Here is a 23,108-nt window from a genome sequence, read left to right as displayed (position 1 = left end):
TCAGCTTAGACATTGGGCTCTACACCCTTCAGAACATCCTGGCATAACCTGCCTATACACTTCCTTTGAAACGCTCCTCAGGACATATAAAGGATCCCAGAGGCTAATCTCCAACACCTATTGGGTTCTGCAACACTCTACACCTAAGCAACCTAATCACTATCAGCGCCAGTGGGTCATAGCCCCTACTTATGGTATCTCTCCCAAACAATGGGGAAGATTATGGTGGGACATCCCTAAAACATACCGCAGTCTCTCTCTCAGAGAAACTGCCTACAAGCTGATGTACCAATGGTACTACACCCCTGCGTGACTGGCACTCATGTACCCGGGCACCTCAGACTCCTGCTGGAGATGCGGCTTGGAGGCAGATGACTTCTTTCACATATGGTGGAAGTGCGCACCAATCACCATCTTCTGGAAGGAAGTCCTAAGCCGTATAAAAGACGTAGTGGGGTTCGCCCTGCCGGTCACGTATTATACTATGATTTTGGGACTACGACCCACCCAGCTGACAGCCCTATCCAATGCAGACTGGGCCCTTGCTAGCTACATGATGCACACAGCCATGCAACTAATAGTTATAGCATGGAGGCAAACAACACCACCCTTTCTGGCCCAGTGGTTTACTCGACTATGGCATGTCATGGCTGACTGTCAGCAGTGCACAGCAGTGTTTTTTTCCTGTACCTGTTAAAACTTAATAAAGAGATTCCATATGAAAAAGAGTACTTTGTGCAGTGAGTTGTGGGTAAAAATGATTTGTAATAGGAATGCCCGGCAAACCATTTTGGGGTGAGTTTTCGAGTGCAGCGAATATTGTAGTATCTTGACTTTAATGCTCAGAACACCCCCTAGAAGGCACCACTATAAAAATAACATTTGTAGGAAACATGGCCATATAACTATATAGTCAGCCCCTAGAGAGCATAGCTACATGACAAAAGAATGGCAGAACATAGTGCAGTGTAACCATATAATTAGCCCCTAGAGGACATAGTGCATTACACATTTTCAGGCCTAGCAGGCCTACTAGAATAATATTACAAACAAGGCCCTTAAAACAGAAACTACTCCCAGCTGTAAAACAAAAGTTTCAGCCATGATAGAACTCAAGAAGACATTGGCTGGCAGGAGGGGTTATTACTTTGGGGTCCCCCCATCCTAGTTTGGGGATCCAGAGATGCCTGAGACAGAAAGAGTGTGTTGTGCTGAACATCTTGATGGTTGCCCCATTGTCCTAAGACCACCACACGGAGAATTATGGGCACAAATGTTTTGTAAAAGGAGTGCCCCGTAAATGAGTATGGGGTGATGTTCAAGTGCAGCGAATATTTCAGTATCTTGATTCTAATGCTCAGAACAGCCCCTAAAGGACACCATAATAAAAATAGCATTTGTAAGAAACATGGTCATGTAACCATAGTCAGCCCCTATAGGGCATAACGACATGAAAACAGAATGACAGAAAATCATGCAGTGTAACCATATACGTAGCAACAAGAGGGCATAGTGCCTTACGCATTTTCAAGCCTAGCAGGCCTACTCCAATACTATTACCAACAAAGCTTTTAAAACTACTTCCAGCTGTAAAACAAAAGTTCCAGCCATGAGAGTGCTTAAAACGACATTTAATGGTGGGAGAGGTTACTATTTTGGGGTACCCACCAATGTAATGTGGGGACCTAAGATGACGCAGAAAGAAAAAGTACATTGTGCAGATCATTTTGATGGTGGTTCCATTGTCCTAGGTCCACCACATGGTGGGTTATGAGTAAAAATGTTTTGTACAAGGAATGCCCCACAAAGCATTATGGGGCGATTTTCTGAATGCCAGGAATATTGTAGTATCTTGATTGTAATGCTCAGAATAGCCCGTAGAGGACACTATTATAAAAATAGCATTTGTAGGAAACATGGTCATGTAACCATAAAGTCAACCCCAGAGTGAAAAAACAGAATGACAGAAAGTAATGCAGTGTAACCATGTATGTAACCCCTAGAGGGCGTAGTGCCTTACACATTTTCAGGCCTACTGCAATACTGTTACAAACAAGACCCTTAAAACTACTCTCAGCTGTAAAACAAAAGTTCTAGCCATGAGAGAGCTTAAAAAGACATTGAATGGCGGAAAGGTTGCTATTTTGGGGTCCCACTCAACCTAGGGTAGTGACCTAGAAATGACCTAGACTGAAAGAGTGCTTTGTGCTGTACGGTTTGATGGTGGTCCCATCGCCGTAGGACGAGCACAGGCTGAGTTATGGGCAAAAATGTTTTTAAAAAGGAATGCCCCGAAAAGTGTTATAGTGTGAGATGTCTGAGTGCAGTGAATATTGTAGCATCAGCTCTCCTGCTGTGCAGGGGGAGCAAAGTTGAGGATGTCTGTGTTCTTTTCTGTTTTAAATGTTTCAGTTTGTATTTATTTCAACTGCTAAACTTGTATGTAAGTGGTACGCATGTAAAGCGCTCCTCAGATCAAGGTTGCGCTATATGCAACTTCACATAGTCATGTAAAGCGCTCCTCCGATCGAGTTTGCGCTATATGAAGCTTCACGTCCTCTTGTAAAGTGCTCCTCTGTAGACAGACACCACAAAGAAACAGCGGCGTCTCCAAAACAAGGAAGAGGAAGAAACAACATACGGATATGCAGCGCGAAGCGGTGCGGCAAAAGAAACAACGTACTGTGCCACACTAAGGTATATGGCAGATCGTGCAATAATCTATGCAACAGGGACAATCTCCAAGGCGGTAACAAAGCAGCCTCAAGGTGGAACAAACATAAAGGGAATTTTGGAAAACAGGCCAAGGAACAAATGAAAGTGATGAGGGTGAGATGAGCGTAGTGCAAGCCCACAGAAGTAAATAACAATGTCGAGAGACAGTGCTTACGCGTTGCCTAAGCTCAACCTAAAAAGGGTGACTGAGGGGAACCTCAGTGTTACACTTCACCCTCGGATTGATACATCTGTTAAAGTAATCAGGAGATTGATCTCTAATAGGATGAGCTCCTGGGTGTGTAACAACAATATTTTACACCCGACCCAATACAGTTTTAGTGAATGCCTAGGTACTGTGGAACAGTGCCTAACCTAACAAATACCACCCCCTGTATCTAGAATTTATGGATCGTTTAACAGCTTTTGACTAAGTTAAACGCTCTAGGCTGTAGAGTTCCTTGCTAAATTGGGCCTAGATCCTTGTCTAGTTCACTTTTTGCACATTGGCCACGCCAACCTAAATGATAGGGGACGTTATGGTAATTCTGGGGAGCTTCTGGAATCCTTTCCACTATCCAAAAATATGCGTCAGGATTGTGTCCTGGCCCCGCTTTTATTAATTCTGTATATCAACGCTGTGAAGGCCCAGTTCTTAGTGTCCGTACAAAGAAGGAAGAAACTGATAATGTGAAACCTACATGACAGAATATTCTATTTTAAGATCAGACGGCGTTGTGGAATCCTACCTGAGGCTGGTGTTAGGTAGATGGGAAAGGTCGCTCTTATTCAGGTTCAAGGCTGTAACAACTGTCTACTTATTATGTTTCTTGTTAGGCTTTCAACATGATCTGTTGTCTAAAATCTGCCCATGTGATTGGAAGTTCTCAATCTCCTTTACATTTTATGTTTTTTTGTAAATTGTACGTGATATCCACTTGAAAATTTTTACTTCCTTATTTTAGAAAAGTCTACTTTTTACAATGCAGAAAATCAGCACCTCCAACTACTCCCAAATTAAGAAGTCAACTTTATAATCAGTTCCTTTTTAGCTTGCTCAATTTACTATAGGAAAAGGATGTTTGGGAGATCCTGTTGTTTTTTACATTCTTATTTTCTATAGATTTCAAACTGTACATTACTGGTATTAATGATTTGGTATGCTGTATTTTTCTGACTGACATTTAACACCCATGCCCCACCTAACATTGATGAGTTCAGTGTAGCCAATAGCACACACATGTTACAATTTCCCACCAATAGACCTATGACCGGGGGCTGTTATTGACAACATGGCAGCATTAGCCTTGCACTTCAGAGGATAAGCTGTTATCATTGAAGGTATAAGCACAGCATACCTGTACTTTCACAATGTTAATGTGTGCTGTAATTTATGATGTCAATATATTACTTATCTATCTTTGTTGTAGCATGAAATCATCATGGAGTACAGGTCCAATGTCAACATATTGGGGGTCATTACAACCCTGGCAGACGGTGTTAAAGCGGCGGTAAGACCGCCAACAGGCTGGCGGTCTTTTTTTTAGTATTATGACCATGGCGGTTAACGCCATGGTCATCCGCCGCTTTTCCGTTCTGCCCGCCAGGCCGGAGACGACTACTGGGCTGGAGACCTGGGTCTCCAGGCTGGCGGCCGTCACAATACCGCCGCCGGTATTTTGACCCGGCTTACTGCCGTGGATTTCCAGCGGTAGGAACCGCCATGAAATCCATGGCGGTAAGCACTATCAGTGCCAGGGAATTCCTTCCCTGGCACTGATAGGGGTCTCCCCCACCCCCCACCCCAACTCCCTCCCCTACACCCCCCACCACCCCTGCCACCCCCAAAGGTGGCAGGGCCCCCCTCCCCACCCCGACCCCCAACATCACATAACTCACACAAACACGACACGCAAGCAGGCACCACCAACACACACACGCACACACACCGACATACATGCCTACATCCACACACTCAGTCAGACACGCACACCCATATACAGACATACACGCACACATCCATACAGACATACATACACGCACTCATTCCCAAAACACGCAACACACCCGCAAGCATACACACACTCACACACCCCCTCTACATACACAGACGCACACCCCCATGCACCCACACAACACACAACACCCCCTGCCCCCCTCGCCTAATGGACGATCGACTTACCTGTTCCGTCGATCCTCCGGGAGTGGACGGGAGCCATGGGGGCTGCTCCGCCAACACCACACTGCCAACAGAACACCGCGTGGCGGTGGAGGTGGAGCAACCTCCACTTCCCCGCCGCCCGCCAGTATGGCTGTTGGCGGCTCTCCGTCCTAAAAAGGACGGAGAGCAGCCAACAGTCATAATACGCCGAGCGGCAAACCGCCACCACTGGCGGTCTTCCGCACGGCGGTCCCTTGCCGGTCTTGTTAAAAGACCGCCGAGGTTGTAATGACCCCCATTGTATTTGTTTCCATTCACTTACTTACCACCAACTTGTCCCTTCTTGTGGTGCAAAAGCTCTTTTTCTGTACCGGGTTTAGGGAGGTGTACGCAAACACCATCTGTATTGAGTTGAGGAGTAGATTACTGGTTTGCCTCTTCCTCGTGGTTGAAATTATCTTGTGGGCTGCACCATGCACTTATTAATGTGCCACTTATAGAGGCATCCATGTTGTCCACTGTAGGAAAGTACCATCTTGCCTGGCATGTTACCCCCATATTTCACTGTGTATATATGTTGTTTTAGTCTATGTGTCACTGGGACCCTGCCAGGCAGGGACCCAGTCCTCATAAGTATGTGCCCTGTATGTGTTCCCTGTGTGATGCCTAACTTTCTCACTGAGGCTAGTGACTAAATTTACCAATTCAAATTGGCATACTGGTACACCCATATAATTCCCTAGTATATGGTACTGAGGTACCCAGGGTATTGGGGTTCCAGGAGATCCCTATGGGCTGCAGCATTTCTTTTGCCACCCATAGGGAGCTCTGACAATTCTTATACAGGCCTGCCACTGCAGCCTGCGTGAAATAACGTCCACCTTATTTCACAGCCATTTACCACTGCACTTAAGTAACTTATAAGTCACTTATATGTCTAACCTTCACCTGGTGAAGGTTGGGTGCAAAGTTACTTAGTGTGTGGGCACCCTGGCACTAGCAAAGGTGCCCCCACATCGTTCAGGGCAAATTCCCCGGACCTTGTGAGTGCGGGGACACCATTACACGCGTGCACTGCACATAGGTCACTACCTATGTACAGCGTCACAATGGTAACTCCGAACATGGCTATGTAACATGTCTAAGATCATGGAATTGTCACCCCAATGCCATTCTGACATTGGGGGGACAATTCCATGCTCCCCCGGGTCTCTAGCATACTACCCGGGTACTGCCAAACTGCCTTTCCAGGGTCTCCACTGAAGCTGCTGCTGCTGCCAACCCCTCAGACAGGTTTCTGCCCTCCTTGGGTCCAGGCAGCCCTGGCCCAGGAAGGCAAAACAAAGGACTTCCTCTGAGAGAGGGTGTAACACCCTCTCCCTTTGGAAATAGGTATGAAGGCTGGGGAGGAGTAGCCTCCCCCAGCCTCTGGAAATGCTTTGATGGGCACAGATGGTGCCCATCTCTGCATAAGCCAGTCTACACCGGTTTAGGGATCCCCAGCCCTGCTCTGGCATCAAACAGGACGAAGGAAAGGGGAGTGACCACTCCTCTGACCTGCACCTCCCAGTGGAGGTGCCCAGAGCTCCTCCAGTGTGTCCCAGACCTCTGCCATCTTGGAAACAGAGTTGTTTGTGGCACACTGGACTGCTCTGAGTGGCCAGTGCCAGCAAGTGACATCAGAGGCTCCTTCTTATAGGCTCTTACCTCTCTTGGTAGCCAATCCTCCTTACTTGGTAGCCAAACCTCCTGTTCTGGCTATTTAGGGTCTCTGCTTTGGGGAATTCGGCAGATAATGAATGCAAGAGCTCATCAGAGTTCCTCTGCATCTCCTTCTTCACCTTCTACCAAAGGATCGACCGCTGACTGCTCAGGACGCCTGCAAAACCGCAACAAAGTAGCAAGACGACTACTAGCAACCTTGTATCGCCTCATCCTGCCGGCTTTCTCAACTGTTTCCAGGTGGTGCATGCTCTGGGGGTAGCCTGCCTCCTCCCTGCACCAGGAGTGATGGAATCTTCCCCAAGCAACCGCAGGCACCAAAAGACTGCATCACTGGTCCTCTGGTTCCCCTCTCAGCACGACGAGCGTGGTCCCTGGAACTCAGCAACTCTGTCCAAGTGACTCCCACAGTCCAGTGACTCTTAAGTCCAAGTTTGGTGGAGGTAAGTCCTTGCCTTTCCACGCTAGACTGCATTGCTGGGTACTGCGTGATTTGCAACTGCTCCGGCTCCTGTGCATTCTTCCAGGATTTCCTTTGTGCACAGCCAAGCCTGGGTCCCTGACACTCCTTCCTGCAGTGCACAACCTTCTGAGTTGTCCTCCGGCATCGTGGGACTCCCTTTTGTGACTTCGGGTGGACTCCGGTTCACTTTTCTTCCAAGTGCCTGTTCAGGTACTTCTGTGGGTGCTGCATGTTTCTGTGAGGGCTCCCTGAGTTGCTGGGCGCCCCCTCTGTCTCCTCCTCCAAGTGGCGACATCCTGGTCCCTCCTGGGCCACAGCAGCACCCAAAAACCTCTATCGCGACCCTTGCAGCTAGCAAGGCTTGTTTGCGGTCTTTCTGCGTGGGATCACCTCTGCAAGCTTCATCGCGACGTGGGACATCCGTCTTCCAAAGGAGAAGTCCTTAGCTCTCTTCTTTCTTGGAGAACTCCAAGCTTCTTCCATCCGGTGGCAGCTTCCTTGCACCCTCAGCTGGCATTTCCTGGGCTCCTGCCCACTCTCGACACTGTCGCGACTATTGGACTTGGTCCCCTTGTCTTACAGGTACTCAGGTCCGGAAATCCACTGTTGTTGCATTGCTGGTGTTTGTTCTTCCTGCAGAATCCCCCTATCACGACTTCTGTGCTCTCTGGGGGTAGTAGGTGCACTTTACACCTACCTTTCAGGGTCTTGGGGTGGGCTATTTTTCTAACCCTCACTGTTTTCTTACAGTCCCAGCGACCCTCTACAAGCTCCCATAGGTTTGGGGTCCATTCTTGGTTCGCATCCCACTTTTGGAGAATAGGGTTTGTGTTGCCCCTATACCTATGTGCTCCCATTGCAATCTACTGTAATTTTACACTGCTTCCATTACTTTTCTTGCTGTTACCTGCATAATTTTGGTTTGTGTACATATATCTTGTGTATATAACTTATCCTCATACTGAGGGTACTCACTGAGATACTTTTGGCATATTGTCATAAAAATAAAGTACCTTTATTTTTAGTACTTCTGTGTATTGTGTTTTCTTATGATACTGTGCATGTGACAGCAGTGGTAAAGTAGGAGCTTTACATGTCTCCTAGTTCAGCCTAAGCTGCTTTGCCATTGCTACCTTCTATCAGCCTAACCTGCTAGAAACACCTCTTCTACACTAATAAGGGAACTGGACCTGGCACAAGGTGTAAGTTCCTCTTGTACCCACTACAAGCCAGGCCTACACCCACTATGATTTTTTTTAATCATGATTTGTTTTTTAGGGCATCTATCTATCTATCTATCTATCTATCTATCTATCTATCTATCTATCTATCTATCTATCTGTCTATCTGTCTATCTATCTATCTATGCCATAAATGTGGACCAATAACATGTTATTTAGAGACTGTACTAATAAACGCACATTGATACATGTATTATTACAGTGCAAAAGTCAAATTGCAGTTTATTACCACAGTAGAGTGGACATCATTTGAGACAAACAGTTTGCACACAGTGCTTATTACAATTACCAATGTTGAGAGTGTGGAAAGGGGATTCATGCCCCACTCTACTCTTTGGGGGTTATTCTAACTTTGGAGGAGTGTTAATCCGTCCCAAAAGTGACGGTAAAGTGACGGATATACCACCAGCCGTATTACGAGTTCCATAGGATATAATGGACTCGTAATACGGCTGGTGGTAAATCCGTCACTTTTCCGTCACTTTTGGGACGGATTAACACCTCCTCCAAAGTTAGAATAACCCCCTTTGTCTCTTGTAAGTCATGCTTTCTCCCCACATTCAACAATTGTGTGTGTGTGTGGGGAGGGGAGTGCTCCATATCTGTCTTTTCCTAATTTGAGCCTTTTGTTCCTTCATGGGTAATGTGCTCTGTTAGTGTGACTATACTGGAATACACCTTTCACCATGGTCACTGTGTACTGGTAGGACCGTGACACAGTATGAAGACTTCCTGCACATGTTTGCACTGATGCTCTCTGTATCATGGACTATTATGAGGTCAAGCACCTTCATCAGATTGTGAAAGATTTATCTAGTCAACCTATAAATCCTGGATCTCCACTCTGCTCAGACAGCCCCTCCCCTTTCTTCTCCTGATTTGCCTGCATTCGAAGTTGTCAGTATCCATATTTGTCTTGCCTTTGGAGAAGGCAATGCATTGTAAGAATTCTTTTGCTTTTGTGATTTTTTGCTCAGTTTGCTCTATTTCGACTGTTGTATGTGATTTGATTTGCTGTTCTGGTGTTGTGAAATCAGTTCCAGAGGCACCGTTACTTTTGGGAGTAGTGCTATATTTTTTCAGTGAGATGAGAATTATAGCTTGTGCTCCTCTCGTACCTTGAAAACTGAGCCTCATTTACAGGAAACGGACGCATCATCGTTGATGGGGCCTGCCACACATCCCCTAACGACGTCATGAATGCGCTGAATTTACATTTTTACAGATGCATCAGAAATGCAGACACATCTGTTGGCGCTAAAGTGATGCATTGCTGGAATTGCTTGTTAAACTGACGCAACTCCAGCAATGCGAGGAGGGTCCCATTGGAAAAAGCCCTGCATTAATCTCGCCAGATGGTAAGATTTTGACAGAGTGAAGTCTTAGAGTGGCGCAGTGCTTCCCAACTCTGAGATGCCTCGGAGGTCAGGAAAACCTCAGGAGCCGATAGGGCTTTACATACTGATGAATTGGGCCACGTGTTTCAGTTTGTAAATATGGAGCAGTGAATTAAACTACCAGCACCGCCGCTGTGTAAAAAAAACATGCATCAGCACCACAATGGGCTTGTAAACAAGGTACTCTATTTGGCTATCTGCAATTTACACAGTGATCAGTTAAAATTTGCATCAAGTCCTTTCACGTGGCTGTTAATGTTTATTTCTACGATAAAACAAGATTACTATGTGTAAATTTTCGAAAACAAACAAATCTAATGAGGACATACTTTTTATTTTATAGTATTCGCAGAAAAGTCTGGACAGACAAGACCAGAGAACATTTATGTTCAAGCTGAAAATTTACAGCAAGGTCTGTTGCCTTAAATATCTATTTTTTCACTCAGTGTTTTAGTTGTAACATTGCCAACAATGGTGATTAGCCATTACACTATCTTCTATGATGTAATCCTAATTTTAATAAATGTATTGGAATGTCGCAGTGCAATGAGCTTCGCCCTTCTTTCCACTGGGATCATAGAGCTCCTGGCCAAGGCAGTGGCTATATGCTGCGTACACTTGTCTAACTGACATTCTGGTATCATGTCATTTCAATTAAGGATAATTTCCACAGAACATATTACAGCCTGCATTGGGAGTTAGTGTTAAAATCGTATTGACCTACTTAATGAGGTATGCATTTTCTGCCTTCTGTAATATTATTGAGCAGATAATAACCGACTGCTAACTAAATGTTTTTTGTTGGAAAATGGAGCGGCCGGCGACACAATTTAAAAGTAGCGGGGTGGATGGAGGGGTTTGGGGGCAGCAGTGGGGGGGAGCGCTCAGGGGTTTTAATAATACAAAAATATAAAACACCTGGTGCTGCTGGCCGCCTCATGCCCCACTGTTTCCTGGTCCCAGCAGTCCCTGGTACAGCTTCAGAGACTCCCTCTGAAATTCCTGTGCTGCTCTCATGCTATTACTAAGCATGAGACCAGCCTGGGGATTGGCCTGAATGGGCTGGTTTACTGCTTACTCAGGCACAGGGAGTCTGTGCTGTTTCTCCAACCCACTGAAAAATACAGTTGGGTTGGAGAAATCTAAGTGTACATGTCTGAAATGCACACATGAGTGCACTTCACTCCACTCCTCCTCTCCCCTCCCATGGCCCAGCCCCGCCCCTCCCTACACACACTGGCTCAGCCAGCGGCTGAAAAATAAAACAATAAAAAAATATTGTTTTATTTTTCAGATGCTGGCCCTGAGCCAGTGGGGCAACACTCCTCTGCCACTGTGGATGAGCCACAGCTGGGAAAATGGCCCTCTCTGAAGAGTCACTACAAACTTTTTGTCTTCCTTCTCTTTTTCTGACTTCGTTTTTGTTGATTTTAGGACTCTGGGCAGTTTACCACTGCTAACCAGTGCTAAAGTGCATGTGTTCTCTCACTAAAACATGGTAACATTGGCTCATACAGAGTTGGCATATTTAATTTACTTGTAAGTCCCCACTAAAGTGCACTAAATGTGCCCAGGGCCTGTAAATTAAATGTTACTAGTGGGCCTGCAGCACTGATTGTGCCACCCACATAAATAGCCCTTAAAACTACTTGCCAAGCCTTAAACTCACCTTTTGTTACATGTAGGTCACCACTAAGGTAAACCCTAGGTAGCCCATAGGGCAGGGTGCTATGTAAGTAAAAGGCAGGACATGTACTTGTAAGGTTTACATGTCCTGGTAGTGAAAAACACCCAAAGTTGTTTCATTATTGTGAAGCCTGATCCTCTCACAGGCCAGCATTAGTACTTCCCTTATATAGTTTTAAGGTGTGGTTTCCGATCTGAAAGTAATGGTATTGATATGGATTGGTAGTGAGAAATCTTGCTTACTGGTGAATGTGGATTTAAATTTACTATTTTAGAAATTCCACTTTTAGAAAGTAGGCATTTCTCTGCCCTCACTGCTCTATGGCCCATATTTAAGGAAAGTTAGAGTTTCCTTAGCATCATTTATTTTGACGCTAAAGCAGCTCTAACTTAACTTCATATTTATATTTTGACTTTAGACCCATCTAGCGTCAATATATTGGCGTTAGCACCATTTATAGGAAGCGCCAACTCACCTTGCACCAATGAGATGCAAGGTAGGTGTTCCTTTCCTAAAAATGATGTTAGGTCCCCAGCGCCATATTTAACTCCAGACGATGAAACAACGCGCAACTAGGAGGTGGATCGAAATAATATCGCTAAGTACGATTAGCGCCATTATTTAACGCCTGGTCAGACCAGGCAAGTGCTGGTAGGCCCATTTCCATGGGGAAACAAAATGGAATGGACACATAGATGCCCACAGCATCACCACCACGCACACCACAGGTACACTACTGGAGGGGGGAGCCTGTCACAGGTAAGTGTATGTGTGTGGTGTGCCACTGGGGGCTCCTTACATGGGGCCCCCTGCCTGGCACTGGGTATGCTGGGCTTGCCCTCGGGACACTGGTCCCCTGTGGTGGGCTTTGGGGTTGTGGTAATGACTCCTGTCTACACTAAGACAAGAGTCATTTTTGGCTGCTTGTGCGTCAAAAAATTACGCTATGCTGACTAACTGCAGATGTTTTGCAGCTAATCAGCCTACTGTCATTTTTGACACACTAGCGCCATTTCCCTAACGCCATCCATCACCTGCTAGCGTATTTTTTTGAGAGGTGCAGACTGGCTACTAGGACCTAGTTAGGCCTGCTGAACCAAAGTACCTTAAATTCTGATTGCGGAGCATTACGTGGCACAATATAAAGATGCATTGTGCAGCCGGTACGATGCGTCTGTTCCAAGATACATTGTGGCTGCGGTGTAAGGTCCTGATGCATCAACACTGAGGATCCTGACGACGGAGCTTGTGATGCAAACACCAGTGTAACTATGCATGGCACAGTTGAGACAATGCATCAGTCCAATCCACGCAGTATCAGCGATGCTAAGGTTCGGTATCATCGTCGAGGCAAGGAGTTTGCGCCGAGGTAAGCTTTACGCAGTGGTGGTCCTAGAGGTGATGTGCAGGTACCAAGACGCGGCGATGGAAGCCTGTTGTGTCGGTGCCTACCCACACAGTAGCAATGATGTGCCGGTTCTGCTCCATGAAACACTGGCGATGCACTGATTCTGCTCCTGCAACAGGGGATGCCTTGGTTTTGCTGGAGTAAGCACCTTAGGCCCACTTCAAAGGGTCCAGGACTGGGGTGGCACCACTTGGCAGGGCAGATTCACAGACGTCAGAGTCCAGGTAGAAACAGGGTGGGTGGAAATATTTTATGTCCCTAAGGATTCAGATCAGGAAGCCAGCTGACTAGCCCTTACAGTCACTTTGGGTTCTGGGTTAGAGAGATGCAGGTCCAGTCCTTCTCACTCCCAGGCAAGAGGGCAGCAGGCAGCAGGTCAGCACAGCAAAGCAGGAATAGCAGTCCAGCCGAAGGGCAGTCCTTCAGGACCACAGCAGTCCTTCTGCCTGGCAGATTAGCCATAGGTACAGAAGTGGACTGAATTGGTGGTGTCAGAGGTCCAGTATCTATACCCAGTTGGGCTTTTGAAGTGGAGGAGTCTTCAAAGACATGCCTTTGAAGTACAGAGTCCATGCCCAGGCTCCAGACTCACTGCAGGGGGCTATGCAGCTCTTCGTGTGTGGACAAGACACAGCCTGTTCAGACGTAAGTCAGGCTGTACCCAGCTCCCCCCTCCTATCATGCCCAGACTGGCCCATCTGGTCATACTTACGCTCCTATTTTATGTGGCAGTCTAGGAGGAATACACAAATCTTGCTGAACCCCATCTCAGACAAGTGATCAGAGACGCGCTGAAGGAAACAAATTGCTAAAACAAGAAAATGCCATCTTTCAAAAAGTGGCATTTTCAGAACTGTGATTTAAAATTTGACTTCACCATAGTTGTGATTTTAAATTGTGATTACACGAACACCAAACTTGAAAAATCTAGCTCTTCCCAACTGGGAGTTATGAAAGGTTATAAGCCAACTCCAATGTTATCCTATAAGAGAGATAGGCATTGCACTAGTGAAAGACAAATGTAAGGGTTTCTCACTACCAGAACACGTAAAACTAAAAAGTAGATGTCCAACATTTTAAATACATAAACACAAAAGGGTAAAGTTGCATACAAAGCTTGAAAACAACATCCCCTACTAAGAGGTATAAGTCTTAGCCCTACTTGGGCAACCTAGTAATCCTTTTGGGTCATGTGAGAAAGCCATTTCTTTTGGGAGAAGAAGCCTCTTTAAATATAATATTCAATATATTTACATTAAGTATTTATTTCAAAATTAATTTACTAATGCTGTACAATTTCTTTTTTGTGCTATATATATATATATATATCAAAGAAAAAAGAGAGCACCCGACTTGCCAAGGCTCTGTTATGGCGGTCTTGATATGGGATCGGGTATCCCATGAAATATTTACAAGTTCTCTCACCCAGTCAAACAAGAGATCAAGATACCAGACGAACAGTTCCAAAATATATTAAGAAAAAGAAAAAATTGGTGTTCCTCCCAACGCGTTTCAGCCGTAGCCTTATTCACGGGTGGGGGTGTGTAACAAACAACAGGTATAAATACAAATTCATAAACATAAAAAAAGGACTTATCACATAATGCATATACATGTCATTCTAGAAAAAGTGAGTGCCATCTTGTAAGAGTATATAGAACAAAATACATACCAAGAGATGTCATGTATGTATGCAAACTTTTCTTTAACCCATAAATATAAATTTCACATATCATGTTAAATCAACTTGTTAATAAATGCATACCATGATTCTGAAATATATATTCAATATATTACTAATAAATGGATAACACTACATTATGGATTTCATGTTTCCGCTCAGACTTGCTGCCTTTGTCATAATTAGACACTCACAACTAGAAAACCCCAAAATAAATATAAATATATATATAAATGTAGCACAAAAAATAAATTATTATATATATATAAATAAATAAATAAATATATACATATATATATATATATATATATATATATATATATATATATATATATATATATATATATACAAATTTTATTTACATTATTCTATAACAAACATATTTTTACAGTTTACATTTGGTAACTTCTATTCCTATTTTGGCTCCATTCGCCGTTTCGTGGGGTGGCGCTATATAAGTCCACAATTTGGAGTAAATTTACACTTGCCAATAGGGAATAACCAAAAGGAGTCAATTTATTACACAGTGTGAAAGTAAATTTACACGTGTAGATTTACCTTTATGAACAGACCACTGTTTACTTTCATGCCAATTTTCCATTTGAAAGAAGTGGAATAGGCCTAGCCACTTGCTTTAAAACCTCACCTTCAGATATCTATTTCATCCTCCACTTGCCTCTGGAACTCGGCATCACTCTTAATTAAAATGTATCCCTTATCACGGAGCTCTGTCATTTTTATTCTCATGGTAATCCTTATCTTTCATAGTTGACTTCGAAGAGAGGATAGTAAACCTTACAACTGATCGTGCTGTCTCTTTCATCCTCAGCAATTTAAACTTTTACACGAAGAAAACCTCTGTGGTACAACTTTCCTAAAAACAACTATTATAATAACAAGGCATTAAGAATATAGACCATCTATGAAATGAAGAGTGCAGGATAGGAGTCATACAGTATAATGGCAAAACAGTAATCGGTGCCATCCAGCCCCAACTGGTGTCCACACAAAATTGCATTTCATCAACCCAGAAAGACAAAGATAATATACATGAATGTAAAGACTCAATGCAACAAACAAGCTAACAATACCTTCTACAGTTAAAAATCAATGAACCTTTCCATATTTTACAAACAATTGACAGGGATATATAAACAGCTGAAATGATAGTGAATGCCTATGCCATAGTGCATGCTTAAGAAAGGTAACCAGACCTGCACAAACGTGGACATACGGAGTGATTGTAAAGCTAGAAGTGCAGGGATGTGAAGAAAGTATGAAATTCTCCTGAAATGCGGGGTTAAAAACTTTGTAGTGTAGCTGCAGTAAAACCCACAGAAAAATACAAAGTGTGCCAAGGTTTGCAAAGAGCTCTCATGCAGGGACAAACCAGCTGACACCTAATCTAGCTCAACCTAAACTTGGTTAGAAGTACCCTATCCCTGACTTTTGGGACCGTAAGGCTCCATCCCAGAGGTGGTTTGTACCAGCAAGTAGTTTCTATTGGCCGCCTTCCTCAACTCAAACAAATCTCTTTGTCTGCTTCTGTGTTCCCTGAAGATGGGTTTAAGCCAGCTTTTGTCCCTCCCAGTGATATTGCCATGCAAGGAAAACATGTTAGGTCGTCCTAACTTATTGAAGATGTCCTATTATAGCTGAGCCAAAGGATGTGAAGGCCCTTATCACATGCAAGGCAGTCCCTGATAATCTCCTTGTTCAGAGAGGCCTTCAGGTTTCGCAGGATGGAGCATCATACCATCAAAGGGGCTAGATTAATGTTGTCGGATACGTACGATAGACTGAGTTCCTCTAAACACAGTAAGTAGCTGACCTTGGTAACACTCCAAGAATACGCCTACATACTCTGTTTTCCTTATCTTGCAATGTTTGACAGATTTGTGCACTCACAGACCAAAGCCATAATGAATGATGTGCACACACTTCCTTTTTGTATATATCAACAACGGTAACAGGTTTGTTGCCTATTTTGGAAGCCAAGCTGAAAAGACATCCCATTCAATTCCAAAATGTAAGACTTCTCTGTTTCAGGCAGGGACCCCAAGACCCTCTTGAGTCCAAAGTAACCCCCAAATATGGAAATTCATAAGTTCTCCCTAAAGGGGTTCCCCGAAGTGCAAAACAACACAATTTTAAATTATTTGGACTGCAAGGCATAACAGAATATTTGGCAAGATTTGTGATGAAGCCCAGGCCATCCATAAAGCCGACAAAGGAGTCCAACAGAAGCTTAAGACCATTTGGCCCATATTCAATTGAGGCACTGAGGTCAAAATGGTGAGCATGTAAGAATCGAGCCCCATGGGACACCAACATTTCCCATAATTTGGACCTGACCATTTTATTGAAAGCACAGGCCAGATCCATGAATGCAAGATAAAAGGGCCCACTTTAGTGGAGGTACATTTATTAATTAATAAATATAAATTAAGGCACTGCTCTTGGGTGCACAACTGTGTCTGAAACCCTATTGAACATCAGAAATTATATGGTTGTAGGTTACCCACAGCATAATTCAGTTGAGAATAACCCTACCAATGACTTTCCCTAAAGAATCCAAAAGGGATTGGACTATAACAACGGGAGGAGATTCTGCTCCATTTTTAAAGAAAGGAATAATATCTGCTGAACGCTATGACTTGGGCAGGCTGGTTTTGCATAGTTTGTTAGGAAGGGTGCCCACAGATCTACCTCCAGTTTGTATTGATCCATGGGTACCCCATCTAGCCCAGGGTCTTTACCAATGGGACTTTCACTGAGACGCTTTTGCTACTTCCATCACTGAAAACTTAATATCCAGAGGGAAAGTCGGCAAGCAAAGATCTTTCTCCTCTCTGAATGAATCAAATGTATGATACAGTTTAAAGTGGCCCATCCAAGAATCAGCACTGATATTGGCACAAATAAAGTTAGAATCTGTATTTAGCAATTTGTTTTTTTTAACAATGTGCCAAAACAGGCTGGTATCTTTAGTCCTGCAAGAAGTAACCAATGTACACAAAACATCCTCCCATAAGTTCCACCTTCCTGCGGCTAACAGCTGATTTATAAATTCTCCTACAGGAGGTAACCACTGCTGGAACCTGGAAGATTACATTGAGGACACTCCACAGGCAATGGTTGGCGTCCCCGCGGGCCTCTTACAACCAATAGTGGGCATCCGGCCTGGTGGAAGCTATGGGCTTCATGATTTATCTTTGATGGTATGTCCTAAAGCAACAAAGAGGTCCACACTGCTGGAGGAGTCATAGGACCATCTCAGACAATCTTAAAACATTCTCAAGTGTTCAACACAGAGCCTACTCTGTACGTCATTCAGGTTAGCTGACTTCCATGCTAGCTTTAACCCATCACTACTCGGGAGAAGATTTGTCTTGCATGCCCCATGGCGATGACCCTGGGACAGGGTCCCCAGCAAGAGAGAGTAATGGAAAGCTGACTGTGGTTGTTAAAAATGCTAGAAATAACCACACCATTCCCTACGTTTCAGAGAAATTTCCTGCTAACAAAAATGTAGTTGACAGTCGACGCTCCTGCCCTACCGTTAAAAGTAGGTGTTAAATGACAGTGTGCGGGGGCATGTCCAAAATGGCACCTTGAGCAGACGCAGAGTTGCAGAACTCTGCCGCCGTGATCACCAAAGCGGCGAATCCAGAGCCCGCAGCATCCCCCCACCGAACGAGCACAGTCCACACAGTGCAGAAGGAGGGCCGGAGGGGGAGAAAAGCCGCAACGGCCCACCTGACACAAACAAAGGCTGCCGAGACGGTGAACACAGAGGAAGTAATGGCTCTGAGAGGCAGCCGTAAATGCAGGAGAAGTGGTCCTGGGCCACGCTGTGGGCCCGAGCCATGGGGACATAGGGAGCCTGAACGATGTGAGAGGCAGCGGAGGTGAGGCGGTGCTGGGGCCCCGGCTGGGCTCAAGTGGAGGTCGCTGGGCTGGAGTGTGCAGCGGTAAAAGGGAGCGGCCGGCCCCTGAGCAGGTTGGCACTGGACAGGGTACATACGAAGGAGCACTGAAGCGGAGTAGCGGACCGCCGGTGAACACGGGTGCACACAAGGCACCATAGGCATGGAGAGGAGGCCCGGCTGAAGAGAATGTGTTTGCTGCCAGATAAGGGTCTGGGCCTTTGTGCTCATCCAGTAGTGGGGGCCTGGCTGAGACTGGTGACCGGCTGGGGGGCGCTCCCCCCTCCAGGCAACGGGGGTTGAAAAGAGGGCCGGACCAGTAGCTGTGGCAGCGCTCGGCCGGACGGCTGCCCCTCTGCGGCCCACACCGAGTCTGTGAATTAGGCCCACGTGGCGATCGTTGCGTAAGACAGAGAGGCTGCGGCAAGCACCTGAGGTGGAGAGAGGCATAACGGGGAGTGCTGGAGTGGAGGCCCGGACCACCGGAGAGCCCTGCAAAGCCTGAGACACTGCAGGTGAGGGGGCGCCCGGAGAATGACGGGGCCGTGGAGCTGCCAGGCGACAGTGGGGAAGGCTCAACAGAGGTTAGGGCCGAGAGGATCCACAGGTGCTAGCCAGGGCTGACCCCCCGAGTGATGGAGGCTGGAGAGGAGGATGAGATGGTGGAGGCAGTGACTCCCTGACGACAACGGCCAAACAGTGGCCTAAGTGGAACCGGAAAGAAGGCAGACAGCACCGAAAAGGAATGCCAGGCGGCAGTCACACCAGGTGCTATATCAGAAGTAAATGTGCTGGTCACAGGAGTGTTTCTTGAGAATCTATGTACCACTTTGAGGGCACAAATAGCCGTTCTGAAACAAGAGTTAGCACCAGATGTCAAAGATATTAGATGCAATATGGGCGACCTGGAGCAAAGAGTTGACTCCCTGGAGCGCAGACATGACAATTGAGATGAGGAGATGGAAGTGCACTGGCACAAGATCCTCTCACTTAGAGACAAAATAGCAGACCTCAATTACCAATTGGAAGACCTTGAGAACCGATCAGGATGGTGCAACATGTGCATTAAAGGCATTCCGCTCCAGGCTGATACGAGGAGACTGAAGGACTATGTCCTCTGCTTGCTCCGCCATGTGGTCCCAAATCTGGAGGAGCAAGACATTATTTTAGACTGAACCCATAGAGCAGGTCAACCAGCTCGCTGTCCTGGGCAACCACAAGACAGATTAACATGCCTGCACTACTACTGGCAAAAGAAGGCCATCATGGCATCAGTGAGAAATAAGAACTCCGTCAAATTCGAAGATACCAAAGTGTGGCTCTATCAGGACCTCTCACAGGCCACCCTCAAAAGAAGAAGAAACCTCCAGCCCTTCACTGGACTACTACGTGAAAAAGTGTTCAAATATATATATGGTGGCACCCCTTTCACATCACCTTCATGTGAAACAATGAGACACATAGCGTGCGCACAATGGAAAAGGCACGCCAGCTGATGGAGGGGGAGGCACTGGGTCTGGACCAACCGCCCTCGGGGGTCTCCCAGGCCCTGGCGGCAAAGTGGGGCCCACCTGCAGGGAGAAGAGGAAGAAGATTCGGAAGCCATCAGCCCAAGAGAGAGGTAGTGAACGGGGCGCACTTCTTCAACAGCTACAGCAGAGGGAAAGCGTATCGGATCCAGACAATGACTGAGGGGTGCTCCCATTGTGAGCGGCCCCAGCAGATGGTCTGGTCGCTGGGGAAGAGAATGGTTGGGAGGCTCACAGTCCATCGCCTTAGTGGACAGTCAACAGCCATTGGCGACAGAGCTCGCCCATATTCTTGTGTTTAGATGAAGGATTTTGCCAATGACAGAGACCCCAGCTTTACGCTACATATGCAAGTTCCCAGGTGGGGAACCATTAAGTTCACTTGTTGTTTGGTTGTTTATATGTTTTTCTCATGCAAAGCCCACACAGGTACCAGCGGAATGCCCTGCATATACAGGCAACACGTCTTGGGGGCCCGGGGGGGGGATCCCCAATTTCCCCAATAATGGCGCACCAGATCAAAGTGCATACCTATGGTCAAGATCTTAAGCTTAAATGCTCCGGTTAAATGTCTGGCACTCCTAACCTTCCTCAGAGACCCGCGATGCAACATCTGCCTTATCCAAGAGACTAATTTGCTTAGAGCGGACTGGAAGCGCCTGCACTCAAAATGGTTTGACAGGCAGTACTTCACACTTCACCTCCGGCCCTAAGAAAACTATGGGGGTAGCGATCCTTCTGGCTATGCATTTCCCAGGTCAGGTAGTCCAGAACCAGGTTGAAAACACGGGCAGAGCACTTTCCTTGTGCATTGCCATTCCAGGATACACAGGAGGAAGCCTTTTTAGAGGCGGCTGTAGGATAATTATTGACCACACCAGGTAGGGACATTTTGATTGGGGGTAATTTTAATTTGGTCCCACATGCCACATTGGACAGGTCCACACAGAAGGCACGACAGGCGGGTGCACACTCTGCAGCTTTCAGACAATAGATGGTAGAGGCGGGCCTCGTAGACGTCTGGCAACAACGCCACCCACTAGATAAGAGCTACAGCTTCTTTTCCTTAGTCCACCAGTCCTACACCTGGATCGATTATTTTCTCCTCTCCCAACACCTGAGCACACACACCACAGAGGCAGACATTGGAGTGGTGGCCCTGTCAGATCACTTGCCCATCTCAGTTCTCTGCCGTTTGCCGGAGTCACCAACACAACAACATTTCTGGCATCCAAATCATACACTTCTGTGCCAGGATGAGATGATTTTAGAAATAACTCTAGCTATCACAGAGTTTCTACAGACCAACGATATCCCAGAGGTCTCTGTGGCCCTGCTGTGGGACACAGTGAAGGCAGTGATCTGCAGCACTTTTATTGCTACGGCAGCCCAGTTGAACAGGGATAGGAGAGACAAGAGGGCCCAACTGGAGACAGAGTCGGGAAGCGGTTGACGGCTGCACGCAAACAGCTCAGAACCCTAGACCTAGGGAAAGCAGAATATGCTCTTCTGTGCTGAAAGCAGAAATTTTATGTGTGAGGTAACAAAGTGGGGCGTTTACTAGCTCACCGGCTCTGGCCTCAAACTCTTAGGAAGCAGATAGTGGAGGTGGCAGACCCTCTGGGCAACCAGGTTGCTCAAGATAACCATATAGCACAATTGTTTAAACACTTCTACACCATAGCGTACGTGGCCAAACACCTAGATTCCAGCCAAGCAGAATCCTATCTGGACCAACTGCCACTGAAATGCCTCTCCGTTCTGGAATCCACAGTTCTAGAGAAAGACATTGAAGTTGAGGAGGTTCTGTGGGCCATACAAAAGCTCAGCCCAGATAAAATCCCAGGCCCAGATGGCAATACAGCAGCCTTTTATAAGACATTTGCCCCAACCCTGGTGCCTGTACTAGCTAGATTCTACAACTCATTTAGCATAACCAGCACCCTAACAGAATCTATGCTCCAAGCTACTATTATAGCAATTCCTAAACAAGGCAAGGACCTGGCCCTCTGTGCATCCTATCGGCCCATCTCGATATTAAATATAGATGGCAAGATATATACGGGAACTATGATGGCTCGGCTGGGTCCCCACATGCAACACCTAGTTGATCCAGATCAAGCGGGATTTATTCCAGAACACAATTGCAGTGATAACACTAAGCGTCTGTGTCACATAGTCAACAAGGCTCACCACTCACCCATACCCCCATGGCACTTCTCTCGGTTGACACAGAGAAAGCGTTTGATAGAGTGCATTGGCCTTATCCACAGCTGGTTCTTACAAAAATGGGTCTGGGATCGAGATTTAGCCGATGGGTGTGGGCCAGTTACAAATCCCCAAGAGCAGCAGTGAAGCTGAATGGCATACTATCTCCCTCCTTTGCTGTTAATAGGGGACCTCAGCCGGGTTGTCCGCTGTGGCCGCTGCTGTTAGCTCTTTACATGGAGCCTTCTGCAGCCAGGATACGACTCAACGGGGACATTAAGGGCCTGAGAATGAGCGGCAGAGAGCACAAGCTGGCGCTTTAGGCTGATGGTGTGATGATCGTACTGACGTATTCCCAAGGCCTCAATTCCCCCACTGATGGGGGAATTGGAGAGATTCAAGAGGACTGTTGGATTAAAAATTAACCACACGAAATCTAGCATCATTAATATCACGCTGCCCAAAGTCAAACAGACCTACCTAGAACACTTCCCATTCACTTGGGCGCCTCAGGGAGTCACTTACTTAGGTCTCCAAATACTGACAACGCTGGGGCGCACATTAGATAGCATTACACAAGGCTCTTGCAAGTGGCCAGGCCAGATTGAATAGCCTGGAAGAAGCATCTTTTATCGTGGCTGGGTAGATTAGCGGCAATTAAGATGTCATTGCTCCCGAAGATGCTGTATGTCATGCAAACCCTGCCGCTGCAGCCCCCCCACTCCGTTCTTGCCAAATTACAATGGCTTATTGATGATTTTATTTAGGGAGGCAAAAAGGCATGGATTGCAGAGAAATATGCGTATCTGGCTCCCAGGGAGGACGGGCTGAGCATCCCATGTGTAAAGAAATACTACCAGGCTGCCCAATTGAGATATATGGTGGAGTGGGACAGAACCCACACGGAGAAGCATTGGTACTTCCTCGATCAAGAAGTGGCCGGTATCCACATTCGGAAAGTACCCTG

The 23,108-nt window shown here is 46.1% G+C and overlaps 1 protein-coding gene across 3 annotated transcripts in view; it reads left to right on the top strand.

The window, feature by feature from the left end:
- The window catches only part of PIK3AP1 (phosphoinositide-3-kinase adaptor protein 1), a 1,392,564-nt gene that overhangs the window by 1,050,093 nt on the left and 319,363 nt on the right, over positions 1-23,108 (top strand). For 2 of the 3 annotated variants that reach the window (XM_069240442.1, XM_069240443.1), the window contains exon 12: positions 10,043-10,111. The exons of the other annotated variant lie outside the window; for it this stretch is intronic. In XM_069240442.1, coding sequence (XP_069096543.1) covers positions 10,043-10,111 — 69 coding nt within the window. The remainder of the gene's footprint in view (positions 1-10,042; positions 10,112-23,108) is intronic. 3 annotated transcript variants of the gene reach the window in all.

This window comes from Pleurodeles waltl, chromosome 6 (genome assembly GCF_031143425.1).
Source record: "Pleurodeles waltl isolate 20211129_DDA chromosome 6, aPleWal1.hap1.20221129, whole genome shotgun sequence".
NCBI lineage: Eukaryota > Metazoa > Chordata > Amphibia > Caudata > Salamandridae > Pleurodeles > Pleurodeles waltl.
Note: the sequence above shows the minus strand (reverse complement) of the source record. Positions and strands in the feature narration are given on the sequence as shown.